Source organism: Ceratotherium simum, chromosome 35 (genome assembly GCF_057802395.1).
Source record: "Ceratotherium simum simum isolate JZ-2026a chromosome 35, ASM5780239v1, whole genome shotgun sequence".
Lineage (NCBI taxonomy): Eukaryota > Metazoa > Chordata > Mammalia > Perissodactyla > Rhinocerotidae > Ceratotherium > Ceratotherium simum.
Window position 1 is genome coordinate 16,036,004 of NC_141934.1, and position 18,251 is coordinate 16,054,254.

The 18,251-nt window shown below is 42.9% G+C and overlaps 1 protein-coding gene across 3 annotated transcripts in view; it reads right to left on the reverse strand.

The window, feature by feature from the left end:
* Positions 1-3,875: 3,875 nt before the first annotated feature.
* TMEM233 (transmembrane protein 233) overlaps positions 3,876-18,251 on the reverse strand; it is a 38,574-nt gene continuing 24,198 nt past the window's right edge. The window contains exons 2-4 of one of the 3 annotated variants that reach the window (XR_015549978.1): positions 13,774-13,910; positions 8,123-8,197; positions 3,876-5,898 (exon numbers count right to left, since the gene is read on the reverse strand). Coding sequence is in view for 2 of the 3 variants with exons in the window: in XM_004429926.3 (XP_004429983.1) it covers positions 5,892-5,898; positions 13,774-13,910 (144 nt within the window). In the remaining variant the exon portion in view is untranslated. Of the gene's footprint in view, positions 5,899-8,122; positions 8,198-13,769; positions 13,911-18,251 lie in introns of those variants that run through there. The other 2 variants (XM_004429926.3, XM_014787073.2) reach the window with 2 other exon arrangements.

Genomic DNA, 18,251 nt, shown 5'->3' on the forward strand with positions numbered 1-18,251 from the left:
TTATTCCTAGGTATTTTATTCTTTTTGTTGTGATTGTAAATAGGATTGTATTCTTGATTTCCTCTCTCTACTAGTTCATTGTTAGTGTATAGAAACAATTGATTTTTATATGTTGATTTTGTACTCTGCAACTTGACTGGTGCTTCTTTTCTTTATCAAAGTTGTGCAATTTCCCTCCAGTTTATTTCTGGATCCCGTTAACAAACACAGAGGGTTATAAAAGGCAAAAGAAATGTGCCATTCATCAAAGGGAACACCCTAAAGTGCCTTTCTCCATTGCTTCCACTAGGGGGCAGCCCAGCCTCATAGGAGGCTTGGGGAAAGGCCACCCACACAAGCTGGGGTTCACTTGGGTCCATATCTTCTTGAAACAACTTTTGGGTGTACGTGGATTTTCATAACTGCATTTTCCTAAACCATCATGGTAAGTGATAAAGGATTAAGTGAGAATGTTTTGGGACAGGACTTTGAACCAATTCCTTGGTTAATTACACCTTCCTTCAAAAATCAGCTTTAAATCTGCTAGATACTATAAAAATACGGCCAAGGTGATGGAGCAACTTTGGGTTCTGTTCTCTTTTTCCATTTCTCCCTGCTTATACACCCTCATTCATTATTTATTTATTCATTCTTATATTCAACAAATAATTACTGAAAACCTTCTATATGCTAGGCACCAGGAATGCAAAGGTGAAAAACATGAACAAGGTTCCTGCTCTCCTGGGGCTGATGATCTGCTGGGAAAGACAGATATTAAATGATCATCACACAATTGATTACTATATTTAACTACCATTGTGGTAAGACCTTGAAGTAAAACCATAGGGCCGTGTGAGCACACAAAACAGAGACTCTGATTCCTGAAGAGTTGGCATGTCGGAGAAAGCTTCCCTAAAGAAGAGGCATTTACTCTGAGGGAAAGGAGTGGACATTAGCCAGGGAAGGGCACAGGTGAAGAAGAATGTTGTACTCATTCAAGAAATATTTATGGAGTATCTGCCATGGGCTACATCCTTTTCTAGGTGTGGAGGAAATAAAACAGGGTGACATGATAGTGAGGGACTAGGGGTGGGGTGGCTGCCTTAGATAAGGGATGAGTCAGCCCTCTCTGAGAAGGCGAGACCTGGGGGAAGAAGATGAGCCAGCCATGTGGAAATCCGGGAAACAGTGTTATGGGTAGAGGAAACAGCACACACAAAGGCCGTGAGGCAGAAATGATCTTGGCATGTTTGAGGAAGAGTCCTTAAATGGGGAAGAGGAAGATAAAGGAGTCAGAACCAGAGAGACGTGATAGGAGAGAGTCCAGTGGCCACTGCTGACTTTGAGATGGAAGGGTGCCAGGAGCCAAGGAATGTGGGCAGCCTCTACAGGGCAGAAAAGGCAACGCAACAGATTCTCCCTTAGAGCCTCCAGAAAGGAATGCAACCCTGCCAGCATCTTGATTTTGGTCCACTGCAGACTTTTGACCTCCAAAAGTCTAAAATAATAAATGTGGGTTGTTTTCAAGTTGCTAGGTTTGTGGCATCTGATGCAGCATCAGTTGGAAAGTAATACGCAGGGAGACCTATAAGAAGGCTACGGTATGTAATTGTTTAGATGAGATTTGGTAAGGACTCCAGAAATATTTATTTACCTTACCTACTTAGGCATTGGGAGCTGTGTTAGCTCCTCTTTCGTCCTGGTCCTCAGGCCATTTGTCACCTCTACAGAGGCAGGATTTGGCCTTTCAACATACTCTCTCCGAAGCACAACTAGTCCCCATACATGGCATTCCATGTCACTCAGTGGAATCAACGCTTACTGGCGGTGCCAGGAGCAGACAGCTTGGGAGAACTAAATGACAGGGCAGCTCAATGAACCAGTGTATGAATGTGAACTGGGCAAGTCTACACCCAAACTGGGAGAGGGATGGAAGCTGTGACTGGACCATTGCATGTTTCATCTGGCTGCTTAGCCGAGATTTGGAACAAACACCCAAGATGAAACTCAGATGCCTGACACAAAAAATGTACAAAGGCGACTTTGTACTTCCGTCTCCTGACCGCTGATAAATAAATCTCTATTGCAGTAAATAAAGAGATAAACCAATCTCTATTGGGAAGGGAATTCCTTCTTTCTGTGGCTTCTTCAGGAATGATGGTGATGCTTGGGTAGTCTTTATGCCTTTCTTTGTATTTGTCAAAACCAGAATTCAAAGTGTCTTGGTCCAGAGACTGTTTTTATTGGGTAACTCCCCAGGCTTAAATATTCAACATCCATGAGGATTTTTTAATGATTGGTAGTAACTAATGAATGTGGACGCTGTCTTAGAATTTTTTTTTATGCAATTGGTGGCCCAAAACTGTCTCTTATATTTAGAAGCCCGGATCTAGGGTTACGTATCAAGATACATGCATAATGCTGTTTTGCTGAATGCAGCTGTCCTGGTGGAGGCCAAAGACAATTTGCTGATCCAGGAGCTGAGACCAGCGATTTTATGTCTGCATCTGCTTCTGCCCATAACTTGTGGGCAAAGACAGGGCAACTTCAAGAGCCGTAGCCATATCAGCCTTAGCAATGCATGGAGCGGTAGGGCAGGGACATTCGCTCTCCGAGGCTCCCCGCTCGGATACAGCCAGTGCTCCCTCCTGCAAAGTGACTGATAATACTGTTCATGCCTTTGTCTTAGCACTGTCACGGTTCCTTCTGATTGTGTATGTTCCTGTTCCCCTCCTAGCCTGTGAATCCTTCCTGGGGATCTCTCCTTATCATATCAGAATCTCCAAAGCCTAGTTTCTGCGGTCGAACAGGTGCTCTGTAGATAGCGGTCGAATGAGGAAATGGATGAGAGCGGCAACAGAACGGGGAAATTTTTTGAAAAGCTGGCAGATTACTTTTGGCCTGCTCGTGGCCGGCATAGTAAGAAGCAGCATGCTTAATGCAGACAGTGGTTGTTTTTTTCTGCTCAGCATCTGTCTCTCCTTCTTCTGATAAAAGCACTTTGGTCTCCTTTGGGAAATCACCCTTCCCACCCCCTCAATCCATAAAGTTTGGGTGGAACTGACCTCACCCTCAGTTCCACTGGCTGAATAGTCACCCAGGCATGGCCAAAGAGGGTGCCACACCCCCTTGCATTGAAAGAGTGGCTACACCTGTTTGTTAATGGCTGGTATCCTTTCTGATGGGTTGGTTTGTGCATTGTTTCATACTGAGCCTTTTTTTCCTGCAGCTATTACGGAGGAGACACTTAATTTCCACAGGCATTGCTAAACTGGTAGGAAGAAGCCTGAAGCTGTTGGCAGCCATCTTGCCACTATAAAACCAAAACAAAGGCAGGAAGTTGAATCTGAGCGGTGGAGAGGGATAAGTTCCTAATAACCCTGATCACCAAGATCCAGCCATGCCTGAAGCCATCTCTGGAATTTTCAGTTATGTGAGCCAGTACACTTTACTTTTTGCTCCAGCTAGCTTTTGTCACTGGCTGCTGAAAGAGTCCCCTCGTGGATGTACTTGGTCAATCCTTTTTCTAACTGTGTTTTTGGAGTGGAGCAGAGGCAATCTCAGGCTTTTGGGAGGCCCTGGAGAAGACCATCATCCCACTTTGTCAACATTAAAGCTCTCTGCCAGGCTCTGGGGACCCAACAAAAATCAGACCCCCTCTGGATTCTAGGGAACTCACTTAGTGACTGTAGTGGGACCAACATTTTCAGTGCCTCCTAGAAGGCATTTCAGGCCCTAAGTTAGTTCAGATGATGCCTCTCTAGCCACATCCCCTGCCTCTCTATGGTCTTTCCCACAGGCTGAGGCTGGTACCCATGAGCCCATTTTGGTCACGGGAGTCTCTAGAAGGTTGGGAACCCCAAGAAAACACAATTTACACACCATGGTAAACAGGCTTACTTCAAACCATTTTTATTCTGCCTCTCAGCAACACTTTTCATTTGATTTGGGTAAAAGATCGGGGACTCAAATACAAACAAACAAGAAACAAGATGTCAGAAACAGAAATCAGGATCCGATATACAGTACTGAAATGGTGCTCGGAGCTCCGTGTGCTGAGAATTCATGTCCCTGATTCAATGTCCTCCTGGGACGAGCTCTGGCTCGTGATGGACATCGGGGTGGAATGACAGGTGGAATCTGTTGTCCATCAATGGTTATGTTTTGCCAGGGTCCAGGATTTTGACAAACACCTGAGATTCATAATGATCTAAGAACAATTTGCACAGCACTTAGAATTTCCCTCCAGGGGCATTCATGTCTATTGTGGCCACTAACTCTCATAACTCTCTGAGGTAACTCTGCAGGTATTCTTGTCTCCATTTTCCAGATGAAGACATTTGAGGCACAGAGAGGTAAAGAAACTTGCCTAAAATCAGCTTGCATAGCTAGTTAGTGGCAGAAAAAGGCATTGGAACTCAGGTGTTCTGATTAGCAGCCTCCATTCATTCATTTAGAATAAGCTGCCTTTCCTCTTGCTTACGCAAGTCCATTATCACTGTTTCTAATATTAGTTCTTGAAGTTTTTTTTTGCCATATATACATATCACCTGTCGTGTTCATCACTTGATAGTTTTCTCTGAGTCCATTTAACATTTCTTAAGTAAATTTATTTGAACAGAAATGATATATCACTTCCCTAAGTGGAAAGCCATAAATGGAAGGTAATTAATAAACACAATGAAAACAAAACCACGTTATTTACTTCTATTTAGACTATTTACTTCTATCTAGACTTTGAGCCTGAGGCCTGCTCTTTCTTTGTTAAAAAGGGAAAAGAGCCAAAGCATCAGAAAGATGTTAAGGACCTGTGAGCACTAGGCAGAGACTTTCTCTTTGCTGTGATCAGGATTGAAAAAGAATAGAAAAGGGGAAGCATTTGTTGTGATTCGGTGTTACTTAGTGTTGTGGCTATAGAGGAGTTAAAAATTATCTTGTGTACCACCAGTGGTACGCCTTGCATTCTGTGAAACATGGGGTTAGCGTGTTCTGGCAGGCAGAATAATGGTGTCATTAAACCAGTGCATTCACACCTAAAGGGTTCACATGTGACAGAAAAGAAATACAATGGGTGGCATTTCCAGGTGGCATCCAGGAAAATCAAAGATCTTGCCTGAGACTTGCTAAAAAAAAAAGAGAGAGTTCGAAAAAGCACATTCCATAAACACAGCCAGTGTATTCCCGAAACTAGGTTGGAGAAGTTGCTTGGGTACCTAGAGTTGACCATTAAGTACGTTCTCAGAGTCTGTTGAAGCGAAAAGTGAGGTTGAGGTCAAGTTGACCAATGGTGGATGCAAGGAAGGGAGGGGGGCCATTAGGAAAAGTGAGACTAAGACAAATGGCCAGAAAGCTGCTCATTTGTGTCTTTGATGACGAGATGGGTGAACTCTGGGGGTGGCGTGGCTGATGGAGGAGGAGCTATTGAAGACTGAAGGGCAGCTGTGTGAAAATAAAAGGAAAAAATGCACAAATTCAACTCTATTAGACAACTCGAAACATGCTGCAAATGTCTGTGCTCGACATTGCAAATACCAGCATCCATTGCTCTTCCTAGAACCTCCCTCTCCTCCCAAATCTGGAACCCCTCCAGCTCCCCATTGAAAGTAAGGAGATTTCCTGAGGCTGATCTCTGGAGAAGAGGAATGGACACAATGGCTTTTGCTAAACTGGAACAATGAGACTTGATTTTTTTCTTTTTTAAAAAAATCAATGACTCTGGCTGATCTGGCTGTGCTGCTTGGTTTTCCTACATTTTGGACTTTTTTTAAGTTCTTTTGCCAGGGACCTGCCTCTGGAGAGTTCTGGAGGAAAAGATCTCACAGTCTGAAGTCAAGGATGGATTCCTTAGAGACTCCTTTGGGGTGTGTGTGGATGAGGTCCATCCTCCATGCTCGTGGCCGACTGCTGGCTGCTCAGCCCCTGTGTGATACAAACAGAGTGAGAAAGAGAAAGACAGTGGGCCTGAGCATTCCTGCCCGAGGGCTTCCTTCTTCCATGGCGAGTACTCTGATTAAACAAGTGCTAACATGCACGAGCAGATCTGCATGCTTTTGAGTCTAAGAACTGGCTTCCTTTTGAGAGACATATTTTATTTGGAAACATATTTTATATTACATTTGGCACATGCAAAAAACCAAATGATACAGATGTAGCAAAATGCCTCCTGAGCATTTCTGAACCTCATTCTCCTCCAGGGTTAGTAGCGCTGTTAGCATTTAGTGTGCAACCTCCAGGCATTTTTCTCTACATTTAAATCCATAAATATGCACTTAGAAATTCTAGTGTGTGTGTGTATGTGTTTACATAGATGGGATCATGATATATATATATATATATATATATATATATATATATATATACATATACTTATTTATTTATTTACTTAATAAATATTTACATGCCAGGCAGTGCTCTAGGTACTGGTGAGAATAACAATTCCCAACAGTCATATAGCGAGTGCCCTGTGCCAGGCACAGTGTTTACACAATTTAATCTTCACAGCCCTATGAGGTAGGTACTGTTTCATCCCCATTTTACAGACAGAGAACTGAGGCACAGATTGGTTAAAAGGTGTACCCAAGGGCACACAGCTACTTAGAGGTAGAACCTGGATTTAAACCCGAACAGTCTAGCTTCCAAGTAAGCACCCTTAAATGTTATGCTCTATTATTATGGAAAATGATAGAAATGAAGATGTTCCTGGAGTTTTCATTCCAGTAGGAAGAAACAGACCGTACAAAATATATATATGTGATTTTATATGTTAATATATTATATGATTATATGTTAATCTATAAATATATAATTTATATAATAATTATATATTGTATATATTTTTATATTAAATGTAAAATTTCTCAGGAAGTGGTAAGTACTAGGGGGAAAAGTAAAGTTGGATAAGGCCGCAGAGGGAAGCAGGGTGGGGCTGTGATGCTATTTTAGAGAAGATGGTCAAGGGTAACCTCTCTGCTAAGGTAACAGATAAGCCAGCATCTCAAAGAGAGATGGGAACAAGCCATATGGCTATCAGGGGGAAGAAACTTCTAGATGGTGGGACCAGCAAGTGCAAAGGTCCAGTGGCAGGAACATACTTGTGTTGCTCAAAAAAGAGAGAGGAATTCAGTGTCACTGAAGTGGAGGAGTGTGGGGGAGATGGCTGGGAGATGAGAATGGAGAAGCAGCAACCAGATCATGTGGGGCCTTATAAAGCCGTAGTAAGGGGGATATTGCCATCTTTAAACTGCAGAGTAGCATTACATCCTATGAATAAATCACAGTATATTTAACCATCTTCCCACGGATGAGCATTTAGGTTGTTTTGAGGTTTCCCTGATCTCAAACAGAGCTGCAGTGAACATTACTGCACATCCTTGGTTCTTACCCCTGCTGCATGTTAGAATCATTTAGAGGGCTCTTAAACCTACCAATGCCCGGCCCTTTGGATGGAGATTCTAACTTAATTGGTCCAGGGTGGGCCCTGCACACTGGTAGTTTTTAAAACTCCCCAGGTGATTCTAATGTATAGCTAGGGTGGAGAACTACTGTTTACGTGCCTTTTTGTGCACCTGTATCTAGAGTGGATCCTGAGAAGCAGATTTGCTGGGTGGGAGGACACTTGGATTTTAAAGTTTACCAGATACAGCCAAATTGGCCTCCCAGGCTGTCCCAATTTACTCTTCCGCCAACAGTGTTGCATCCAATTCTTCACACTCTGGCCAACTTGGATATTATCCATCTTTTTAACTGTTTCGATCTGATAGACAAAAAATCTACAGTATTTCATTGTTGCTTTAATTTGTGTTGCCCTGGTTACTGGTGAGATGGAACATCTTTTTCGTGTTTATTCTGATTTCTTTGTCAATGTCCACAAGTTTATATCCTTTCAAAGCAAAAATCTTTCCATTGCTGATGATGACTTAAGTGTGAATTGTCTTTACCTCAACTTATCTGAACCAACAAAGAAAGGCCCTTCTGGAAATAGGAAATGTTCCCCATTGTTCATCATGGAATCACAAAAATTCTCTGAAGACACACCTGTGCAAAACAATCTCCAGGAAGCCTTACTCCAGCCAGTAACATAGGGCAGAAGGCAGATCTGCTTTTACGTTTTTGCAAGAAGGCCAACTTCTTGCTTTTTGCTCACCTTGATATAAACGCTTTCTTCCAATCCTAATGCAGTGGGAGGATACTTTGAGGCCAGGAAAGGATTCATTCCAGTCTGTTTATAAGACAGAAGCTTTACCAGTGTGGAATGGGTTGATATCTGCTAAGTCTGAACTTGCTAATGGGAGACAGTCATGGGACCCTTAACCTTGTTAGAAATCAAGTTCTTCCTTAATAGAAACCTTGGAACATGAAGGCTCTTGTTTCTAAGAATGACAAACAAGCACTTTTAATACATGGTGGGGTGTTCCTGGCTGTTTAGACACCCAGAGATGTATGTTCAGTGGAGTTGCATTGTATGTGTATCTGACTTACAGCAAATCAACTATTCATGCTCCTCAAAAACAAAAAAGCAACTGTTTAAATGGAGCTGGAGAATCTGGCCGACACCTCGCTCAATGCTTATGAGCACGGATGGGTATATGACTCTTAATCCTTCTGTGTGAGCTTGGAGCATGGTTCCAGCATTTGAACATAGGACATGAGCCCTAAACAGCCAACTGCTTCAGCTGATGCTCAACTCAAGGAATGTCATCTCTTCCAACACTGGAGGGAACATTGGCTATATTGGGCTGATCAAGATACGGTACGTGAGTGTCTAATAGGGCGCCTTCCTATAGATGCTTCCGAGATTAATTTTGATTATATTCAAAGCTCATCTTATGCCCTGACATTATAACTTCACCGCCGAGTAAGATGAAGCCCCACTGAAGGTCATTTGTCATGTTTGTGGTAGACAACCCTTGTCTCCCTCGTACCCAGGCTTTGTCACGGTCAACTGGTTTTGCTGCTAAGGAAGTTCCACTGAATTCCACCAATCAAAAGATACGTGACCATGAGCCTGACCAGGAGGAAAGAAGGAAGAGGGAATTTGGGTGTGTGTAAACTTTATAGGGAGTGGGGGAAGCAGCATTCCCTGAAGCCCATTCCAGGTGTCTTAGGCATGTAAAAATGTCCTGTTTTGTGACATATGTCCACATAGGTAGAAATGTTCTCCACTAAATGCAAAGCCCCAAAACAGTGGTTCTACAACTTTAGAATACTCAGAACTATTTTTTGGGGGTGCTTGGGGGTACTTGTGTTCATGCATATTCCAGGGCCATTCAGGGTATCTTGAGGGGGCCCAGGAATCTGCATTTTTACAAGCATCTCAACTGAATCTGTCACAGGTGGCTCTGAAACACAGCTAGAATAACCTAGACTTGATTGAATCGCCAAGGCACCAGCAGAAAGTAAAAGCCTGCAGACAAGTTGATTTAGACTGGGGACTTGAATGATTAGGATTGATAAATAGATTGCTGTGATATTAAATGTTTCACCTCTGGGTGGTTTATTTCTCCACTTTCCTTAATAACCCTAGGGCCGGGAATTTTCTGACTTTGGGAGACTGCAAGTTTGATTCCGTGTGGACCAGAACACTTCTCTTCTGTCAGTGCAACATTCTAACCCAAGCTGTTAAATATTTTAGTTCAGTGATTCCCAGCTCTTATGGATTTGATGTCACAAAACTCTATCTTTGCTCCAACCACCACACGGCTTACATAGATATCCCATAAAATTAGGATGAATGAGACATTTTCACGTGTTTACATAAAGACTATCATGACCTAAGTCTATTCCAAGAAAGTAAACTATCTGGGATCTTGATCATTTGGGAGAGAAGAGACTGGTTATAGTTTTCTTGATAAGGATAAAGAATAATTTTTTAAAAGACAAGACTTCACAATTTTTAAAGGCATTAGTTTACTTCATACAGTTTTTTTCAATGAAATTCAGAAAACTCACATTTTCAAGATTTTTTTGTCTCATCTCCAGGCTCGGTCCCTTTTCAAGTCTGATTTTCCCAGGCCCCTCTGCGGAAGGCCTTGCTGCCTTCCAGATTGTTACATCTCCTAGGTGGTAACTTGACTCCCCTCCTTGGCAGTGAGTTAGGTGTAACACACTGGGATGATGCGTTTGCTGATGTAAATGAAAACTGACCACTCTATTAATGGCGGGCTACTGATAGTGTGTTCTTCCTTTTGGATTTGGGAGGGAGGAAGTTTGGCAAAGAGTGTTCTGCTGACCACCTGCATCTGAATCCCAGGGCGGGAGCTGGGAGCTGGAAAATGCAGATCCTTGGGCCTCACTTCTGACAGCGAGTTGGAATCCTATGAGGTGGGCCCTCAAGTCAACTTCTCTTAAACCTCCCCAGGTAACTCTTATGCAGCCCAAAGTTTGAGAACCTCTGCCTTAGTCATCCCACATTGCCAGTCAATTCCTCCAGTAAACTGGGCTGAGAAATTTTATTTCAAAGGATTATTGAGAAATTGGCCTTGTTATTGGTCTTAACAGAAAACAGAATTGATTTCATTCTCCAAGGGCTAGTTTCTTGCTCTTTCTTACACACACACACACACACACCCAAAGCTTTTAAATTTGAGTTTCTCCATGGGATTCTAACTCTGGAAAACATTTTTGTTTTCTTTGATAACATGGAGGGAAGGGTATCTAAAAGGAAACTGATTATACAGATGAGGCATATAATTCTATCCTCACGTTATAGATAGAGAAATTGAGGCACAGAGAGTTTAGTTGTAGATAGAGAAATTGAGGCACAGAGAGTTTAGTAAGTTGCCAGGGTGGTTTGGGTGGTAGAGCTAGGATTGGAATCTTGGTGAAACTGGTGGTGAAGGCTAGGCTCTAACCACTGTGAAACACTGTCTCTTATGAAGAAGTGATGGACAGACGACCCCCTCTCGTATCTTTTATCACTATGTACTAACAAAACCTCAATCACAAGCATATGCACATCAATGCTTCATCTCCAGACAGAAACATTTATATTAAGAATGGAGAAAGTCGCCATATATGAAGACTTCTGGGTCCCTTGTAAAACCTCTTGGATGGTGTCTAATGGGCAAACTGGTCTTTGAAAGCCAACTTGTCCCCCGGAGACTGCAAGTAGATAATGTCCAGGCCGCAGATGTGGTTTTTGTATGCTTTCTGTATTGTTTTGTTTGGCCCTCATTATGTGTTTAAACAATGTGAATTGATTGTCAATATCTAAGAATCAGAAGATTTTTACATAAAAACCCAGCTTTCTAATGTCTTTTGAAAAATGGGCCCCACGGGGTCTGCATTCGAGGTGGTAACAATTAGCTGGAGCAGAGTAGAAGCTGCTCTCTTTAAACTGTGCTCTCTAACTCACCACAGTCCCCACTGCTCCCTATTGTCCTACAACCAGGCTGCTTCATTTATGTATGTTCCCTGCCTCACTCCTGCAGTCTTTGATTTTGTTACCCTTGGCTCTGGCTCATCACGTTTTTTTTGTAGGTTGAAATCTCACCATACCACCACCATATAAATCAGTTCTGGAGCTAGCCACAAGGTGAGTGCCATCTACATGCCTTTGTTATTGCGTGTTCCAGAAAAGATATGTTGGCTTAGAGGCAGTGTGGCGTTGTGGTTGAGAACACAGTTTCCAGAACCGGATTATCCCAGGTTTAAACCTTGCCTTTACCACTAACTAGCTGTGAGATGTCAGGTGAGTCACTTCACTTCCCTAAGCCTCACCTGAGAAATGGGATAATAGTACCTACTTTGTGGGGTTGCTGTGAGGATTCACTGAGGATAATCCCCGTATGAGCTTAGACAGTACCTGGCATATGCTAAGTTCTATGTCATTATTAGCTGCTGTTATTATAACCCACTTAGCTCGAACACTGATCTGGGCACTATGTATTTTCACAAGTCCCTGGGAGATAGGCCAAGACTTGGCCTTGTCTCCTGGAACACCATCCTTTGAGTTTCAGTACAAAGCCTTGAACTCTATTTTGTGGCATCTCAAATTCTGAGGTCCTTTCCCAGTCATGCTGATAACAATAGTAATACTAAGATTAATAAATGATTTGCATTTTTTGTGCACCAACTAAGGAACAGACACCGAGCTATACACATCCTGTGGGTCATCTAATTAACCTTCACAACAGCTTTATTAAACGGGTACTGCTATAATCCTCTTTTACAGAGGAAGAAACTGAGGCTGAGGGAGGTTAAGCAGTTGGCTGAAGGTCTCACAGTAAGTAAGTGGGAGAGGGGGAACCTGAGCCCAGGAAGCTGGTGTCAAACCTGCACCATTAACCCCACACTCCACAGCCTCATGCCACCCCCCCACCTTTATGCTTTCCTAGAGAATAAAGTCGAGTGTGTTCACATCTATTCTCCAACCATCTTCTCCTTCAAGGCCAACATCATCAATTTGCCATCTTGCAGGCAAGAACCCTTGGGGTTCCTTGGATGTTTTAGTGTCTTTTTCTCCTCTCTGTGGCCAAAGACACCTATTCTTTCCTTTGTGACTCTGCCTGTTCTGACATCGTCTCCATCCAACTGCCCCTGATTGCCCGGGGATCTGGCCTGTCTGATAGGAAGTTGACCTACCATGACATCCTCTACCCTCTTGGTTGCCAAGGTTGGGCTGGCTGATCTGGCAGGCTAAAGAGTGGCCCCTTCCTTCCTCACCCACCTGGTGAGCCCTTCCTGAAACCAGGCCAAAGAGGCTGACCTTCTCAGCTCGAGGGAAATGGTGTAGGAGTAACTGTGCTGCTTTGGCAGAAGAGCTAAAGGATTTCTCGGAGTTCTTATCTGCCTTGCCAGGAGCTGCACAGTGAGACAGAGATGGATGTGGGCTTCTCACTCCTGGGTCTTGGTTGTCTATCACACCACCTTGCCCTCTGTCAAACCTCTGATGGAAAGAGTCGTTGATTCTAGCAGATGGAGCCCATCTCAGCCGGTTGGAGAAATCAGAATAAATTTGTCCAAATCAGAGAGAAACATCAACATCCTCCATCTCTACGTGAGATGAGAGCTCGTTGGCAATACCAGAAATGTGTGGTGACCCTTCTGTCCTTAAACTAAGAACTGTTTGGCTAGTTGGCTGCAAAATCATATAGGAAATAGTTTAGCAGATCAGATGGTAAGGCAGAGCAAGTAATAATCCTAAATATCCCGTCTACTCTCTCACATTTTCTACTCTCTTCCAGTTAGGTGGAACTATGGGACTGGTTTTAGCTAACAAATTATGAGCCTAAGTGACATTTGTCACTGCAGGCTGAGGCAGTGAAAACCTGTGTGGGACTCTCTGGTCTCCCTCTCCCCTGCCTTAGTCTGAGGAGGCCTCATGTTCTAGATCAGAGTTTGGAAAACTATGGCCCACGGGCCAACTACCTGTTTTTGTAAATAAAGTTTTATTGAACACAGCCACACCCATTCATTTACATATTGTATATGGCTGCTTTTGTGCTAAAATGGCAGAGTTATGTAGTTGCAACCGAGATGGTGATAGAGACCATATGGACTGCAAGGCCTAAAATATTTACTATTCGGCCCTTTATAGGAAAAGTTTGTTGACTCCTGTTCTAGATAGAGCAGTACAAGATGGTGGAGCTTCAGACAGCCTGGGACCCTGAATGACTGTGTGGAGGAGAGACTCTTCATGAACCTACATGGCCCATGTAACAACAGTGAGGAAAAAATGAAAACACTTTTGTCTGAGATTGTTACCAGAGCGTAACCTAAACTATACAAATAGACTCGAATGGACATTCCAGACCAGGCATTTTACATCAGGGCAGATTCAAAAAGCCTACTTACTTCCTTGTGAAGTGAACGGCACAAGAAATACCGATGATGAGAAGGCCAATAATGATGGAGGCAATGGCCACCCACTTGGCATTCCTCCCAAGCCGCTTGGATCCTTCGATGTCTCCATCGTTGTAGCTGTTCAGAGACTGGAGAACACAAGGGAGGAGCTGGTGATGGCAGACAACCCACAAGGAAAGACATGTACTTCTCAGGCTGATCTGAGCAGGCAACATGGTTATCACTTCCTCCAGGAAGACTTCCCTGAACTTCTAGGCTGAGTTAATTTCCCCCTATGTATTTCCTGATTACTTTCATCTTAGTATTTACCGTAGCACATTAAAGTGATTGATTTGGCCTCTCCTATTAGAGTGTAAGTGCTATGTGGGCAGAACCATTATCTGTCTTGTTCAGCACAGTATACCGGTACCCAGTGCAATATTTGTCACGTAGAAGATGCTTGATAAATATATGTAGAAGGAAAGGATGAATGGGTATGGCTGTCTCATCCACTAGAACAGGGGCTTGCAAACTACGGCCCATGGGCCACATCCATGGCCCTGCTGTTTTTGTAAATAAAGTTGGTTTGGAACACAGCCACACTCACTTGTTTACTATTATCTGTGGCTGCTTTTATGCTACAAGGACAGAGTTGAGTAGCTGGGACAGAGACCATACAGCCTACAAGACCTAAAGTATTTACTGTTTGGTCCATTACAGAAAAAGTTCTCCTAGAAGGTTGATCCATGAGGTCAGGGACCTTGGCTGAACTGTTCACCTCTATGCCCAAGCCAAGCTGTCATTCAACTGGTACCTACATATGGCTTTCCCAGCTGTTAAAATATCGAAATACTTTTGGACTGGCTGGTAAATAGCAGCTACCCTCCCCAATGTCCCAGCCATCCTGGCCTCTCCTCTGCATTCCCCCAGACTTCCCTTTGATCCAGACACTCAAGGGTCACCACTGGGCCCAGCAGAGCATCGTTTCTGATTCTGTACCTCTCCCAAACTTGTTAAATATTTTAAATATCGCCCCTGTTGCTAGTAGTTTGAGTAGTGTCTGGTACATTGTGGGAGCTCAAGAAATATGTATTGGCTGAACGAGTGAATGAATATGTCCACTTCCCTACCTAATGTGAGTTCACTGAGGGCATCTTGGAGTCCGCCTAGAACCTAGCCTGGTTCCAGGCAGAGTGGAGGCGCCCAGAGAATGCTTGCTGCTGAGCTGAAGGCCAGATGCCCTTCTTTTCTCTCTTTATCATAACTCCCACTGCCAAGAATCCCCTAAAAGTTGTGCTGCAGCCCAAAGAAGCCTGGAAATATGTATTCATAAATTATGGACAGAGGGACTCAATCAGTGTGGTGAATTGTAGATTTCAGTGGGAACCTCTATTCTTGATCCTGAAATCACAGCACTTCAGTAATAATTGCTCCTCTTCCTGGACTATTAAGGGGAATTAGGCATATGCAGACAATTACAAACCAGAGAAACACCCAGTATACCACAGAGCTTTCTGCTTCCGGAACTTTCCATTAATTCTTGGATCTCGGCCACTTTAGTCAGCAGCAGGCCGAGAGACATGGCAATGAAGAGGGCTTGCTTTCAGGCCTTTTGTATGAATGGGAAAGCAGAAAACAGCGATGACGTCAGGGGCTGCCAGCAGGGTGAGTTCCACAATTCTGAGCCCTGAATTCTGGAGTTCTCAACCACGGGTGCCCATTACAAACACATGGCTAAAATAGATATATTTTAATACAGATAGTTGGACCCTATCCTGGAAAGATTCTGATTTGACTGGTGTGGGGACCAGACACTAGCTTTTAAAAAAATTATGGTAAAATATACATCACATATCATTTACCGTTTTCACTCTTTTCGAGTGTACAATTCAGTGGCATTAAGTACATTCACATTGTTGTGCAACCATCTCCATCATCCATCATCTCGAACTAAAACTCTGTACCTATTAAACACTAGCTCCCCATTCTTCCCTCCCTCCAGTCCCTGGCAACCACCATCCTACTTTCTGTCTCTATGGATCTGACTACTCTAGCTACCTCATATAAGTAGAATCATACAATATTTGTCCTTTTGTGTCTGTCTTAGTTCACTTAGCATAATGTCTTCAAGGTTCATCCATGTTGCAGCGTGTGTCAGAATTTCCTTCCTTTTAAAGGCTGAATAATATTCCATCGCATCAATATACCACAATTTGTTTATCCATTCATCCACTGATGGACACTTAGATTGGTGCCACAATATATTTTTTTAAAAGCTTCTCATGATTGAAAACCTTTGGTTTAGGCAGCTATCCTTAATGTCCTGCATGGTCAAGATTCTTACCACCTTAAGATTTATTCCAAAGGAGTGTGTAACAGAGCATGGGCTCTAAACTCAGAGAGATTTGAGTTCAAATTCCATGTGTTAGCTGTGAAAATTAGAGCAAGTTATCAAGCTTTCTAAGCCTCAGTGTCCTTATCTGTAAATTGGAGGCAATAGTAAGAGAACCTCCTTCACACTGGAGGAGCCAATGAGTTAATGCATGCAAAGTGGTTAGTATTGGCCCAGCACATAGTATATGCTCAATAAATGTTAGCTTTTGTTGTGAATTGCTCCTATCTGAATTGTTCTTCCTCTAAAGCTGAGATCTTTGGGATGCAACAGAGTCATCTGGGCTACTTATCAGAATTACAGGTGATCAGGCTTTACCCCTTGCTGGAGCAGAATCTTTGGGGACCCAAGTTTGAAAAACTTTGTTTTAGAAGTTTCACAATCAAAGCCACTACATAGAATCTTAGAACCCCAAATTCTGAGCTCATAATCCAGTTTAAAATTATGTAGTTTCAGATGCTCCTAAACGGATCATTATTCTATTGTGCTACTTTGGAAAAACCAGTTCTGAGATTAGTCACGGCAATGCACTTGTGTTGCTGTAACCAGAGGAAAAATAATGAGACCTCCTCTCTCTCCAAACATTGTCAACTCCTGGCTGTTTGGATGAAAAACCAGTTTCATGCTCTCAGCAGCAGTGACTACAAAAGTGGGAAGAACAGTAAGCCTGTGCCATATTGAAGGGCACGTCTACATCTGGGCATTGCCCATGAGCACAGGTGGGATGGGGCTCCCTGGGCCACTTGAGTTGTTTGCTACAGGTTAGCAGAGCTTTGCTGGTGACCTGGCTGAGGGGGATTTGGGTGCAAGCCATGGCCAAATCCTGCCCAACCTTCATCACCTGCTGCCAGTCTGGCGTCTTGTATGTGAGCCTCCTCTCTGCAAACCACCATCTCTCTGGGGCTCATAGGAGCCAGCCCAGGAATGGGGCCATGATTGGCTTGAAAAAACAGATGAAAAGCCTCCGTCAGTATCAAGTGTGGACTCTCCTCTCCCCATGAATCCTCTTATGAATCCATTTCCTCTGCTGGTTCTTGGAGAAGGGGCTGCCCATGGGTAAATCTGATGGGTAAATATAAGGATAGGGAGGAAAGATGAGGGTGGGAGACTTTAGAACTCTCAGATTTCTCTCTGAAGAGCTTCCCTGGTTGAGGGGGGTGGTCTCAGGGTTCAGAGATCTGACAATAAAATGGGAAGGAATTAATTCCCCCATCCCTAATTTTTTGGCCGCAATTCTTTTCCTCTCCCAATTGGAATTACACACTAAAGGTCTCCTGGCAGATGCTCCAGACTTAAGTGGTGGAAATGGGTTTTAGAGAAAATGCATGGTTTATAAATCTTTTTCTGAAGAGCTTAGAAAGCAAATATCCCATGTGCTGTGGAAGAACTAGAAAGAAACAAGGGATGGCTTAGATATTTAAAATTTATATGATCTTATTAGTTCTTTTACAAATTAAAAATGTGATTTGTGAACATGTAAAGCATTCAAATGCTACAGAAACATACATAGTCAATAGTAAGCTATTTTCCAAATCCTATTTCCCAGAGATAACCATTATTAGCAGTTTAGTGTGTTTGCTTCTAGATTTTTTTCCCTCCAGAATAATATGAAAAGAAGACTGACACCTTCTCCTGCTTGCATTATGACCAAGCACATCATGTTTCACAGACAAGATAAAGAAACAGCAATTTGCACTTTGAGATAAACCGAGAATAACGGGGTCAGTCTGTCTAGCCCGCAGCCTTCCAATATTAAAACCTTGAGTATTTCCCATAAATCTTGACAAAGACAACTCCATCCATGCCTTTTGTGATGTTGGTGCCTAAACATAGGTCACTTCCTTTATGGATATTGGATATTGTCATCTCTTGAGAAAGATACTGTTTTACTGCTTTTTTTTTTTTTAATCATGAACAGACTACTGTAAAACTTGGTAACCTTGGCAATTTTGCATGTGTTTCCTTTAAATACTTGTGTTGTGCTTTTTATTTGGCTAGCTGGTCATTTTGAAGTTGGACTCCCTTGCATTTCTTCTCAAGTAAAATTTTTTCTTTTCTTTTCTAAATATTTTGGTCTCGGAGTCTTTCTTTGACAAAA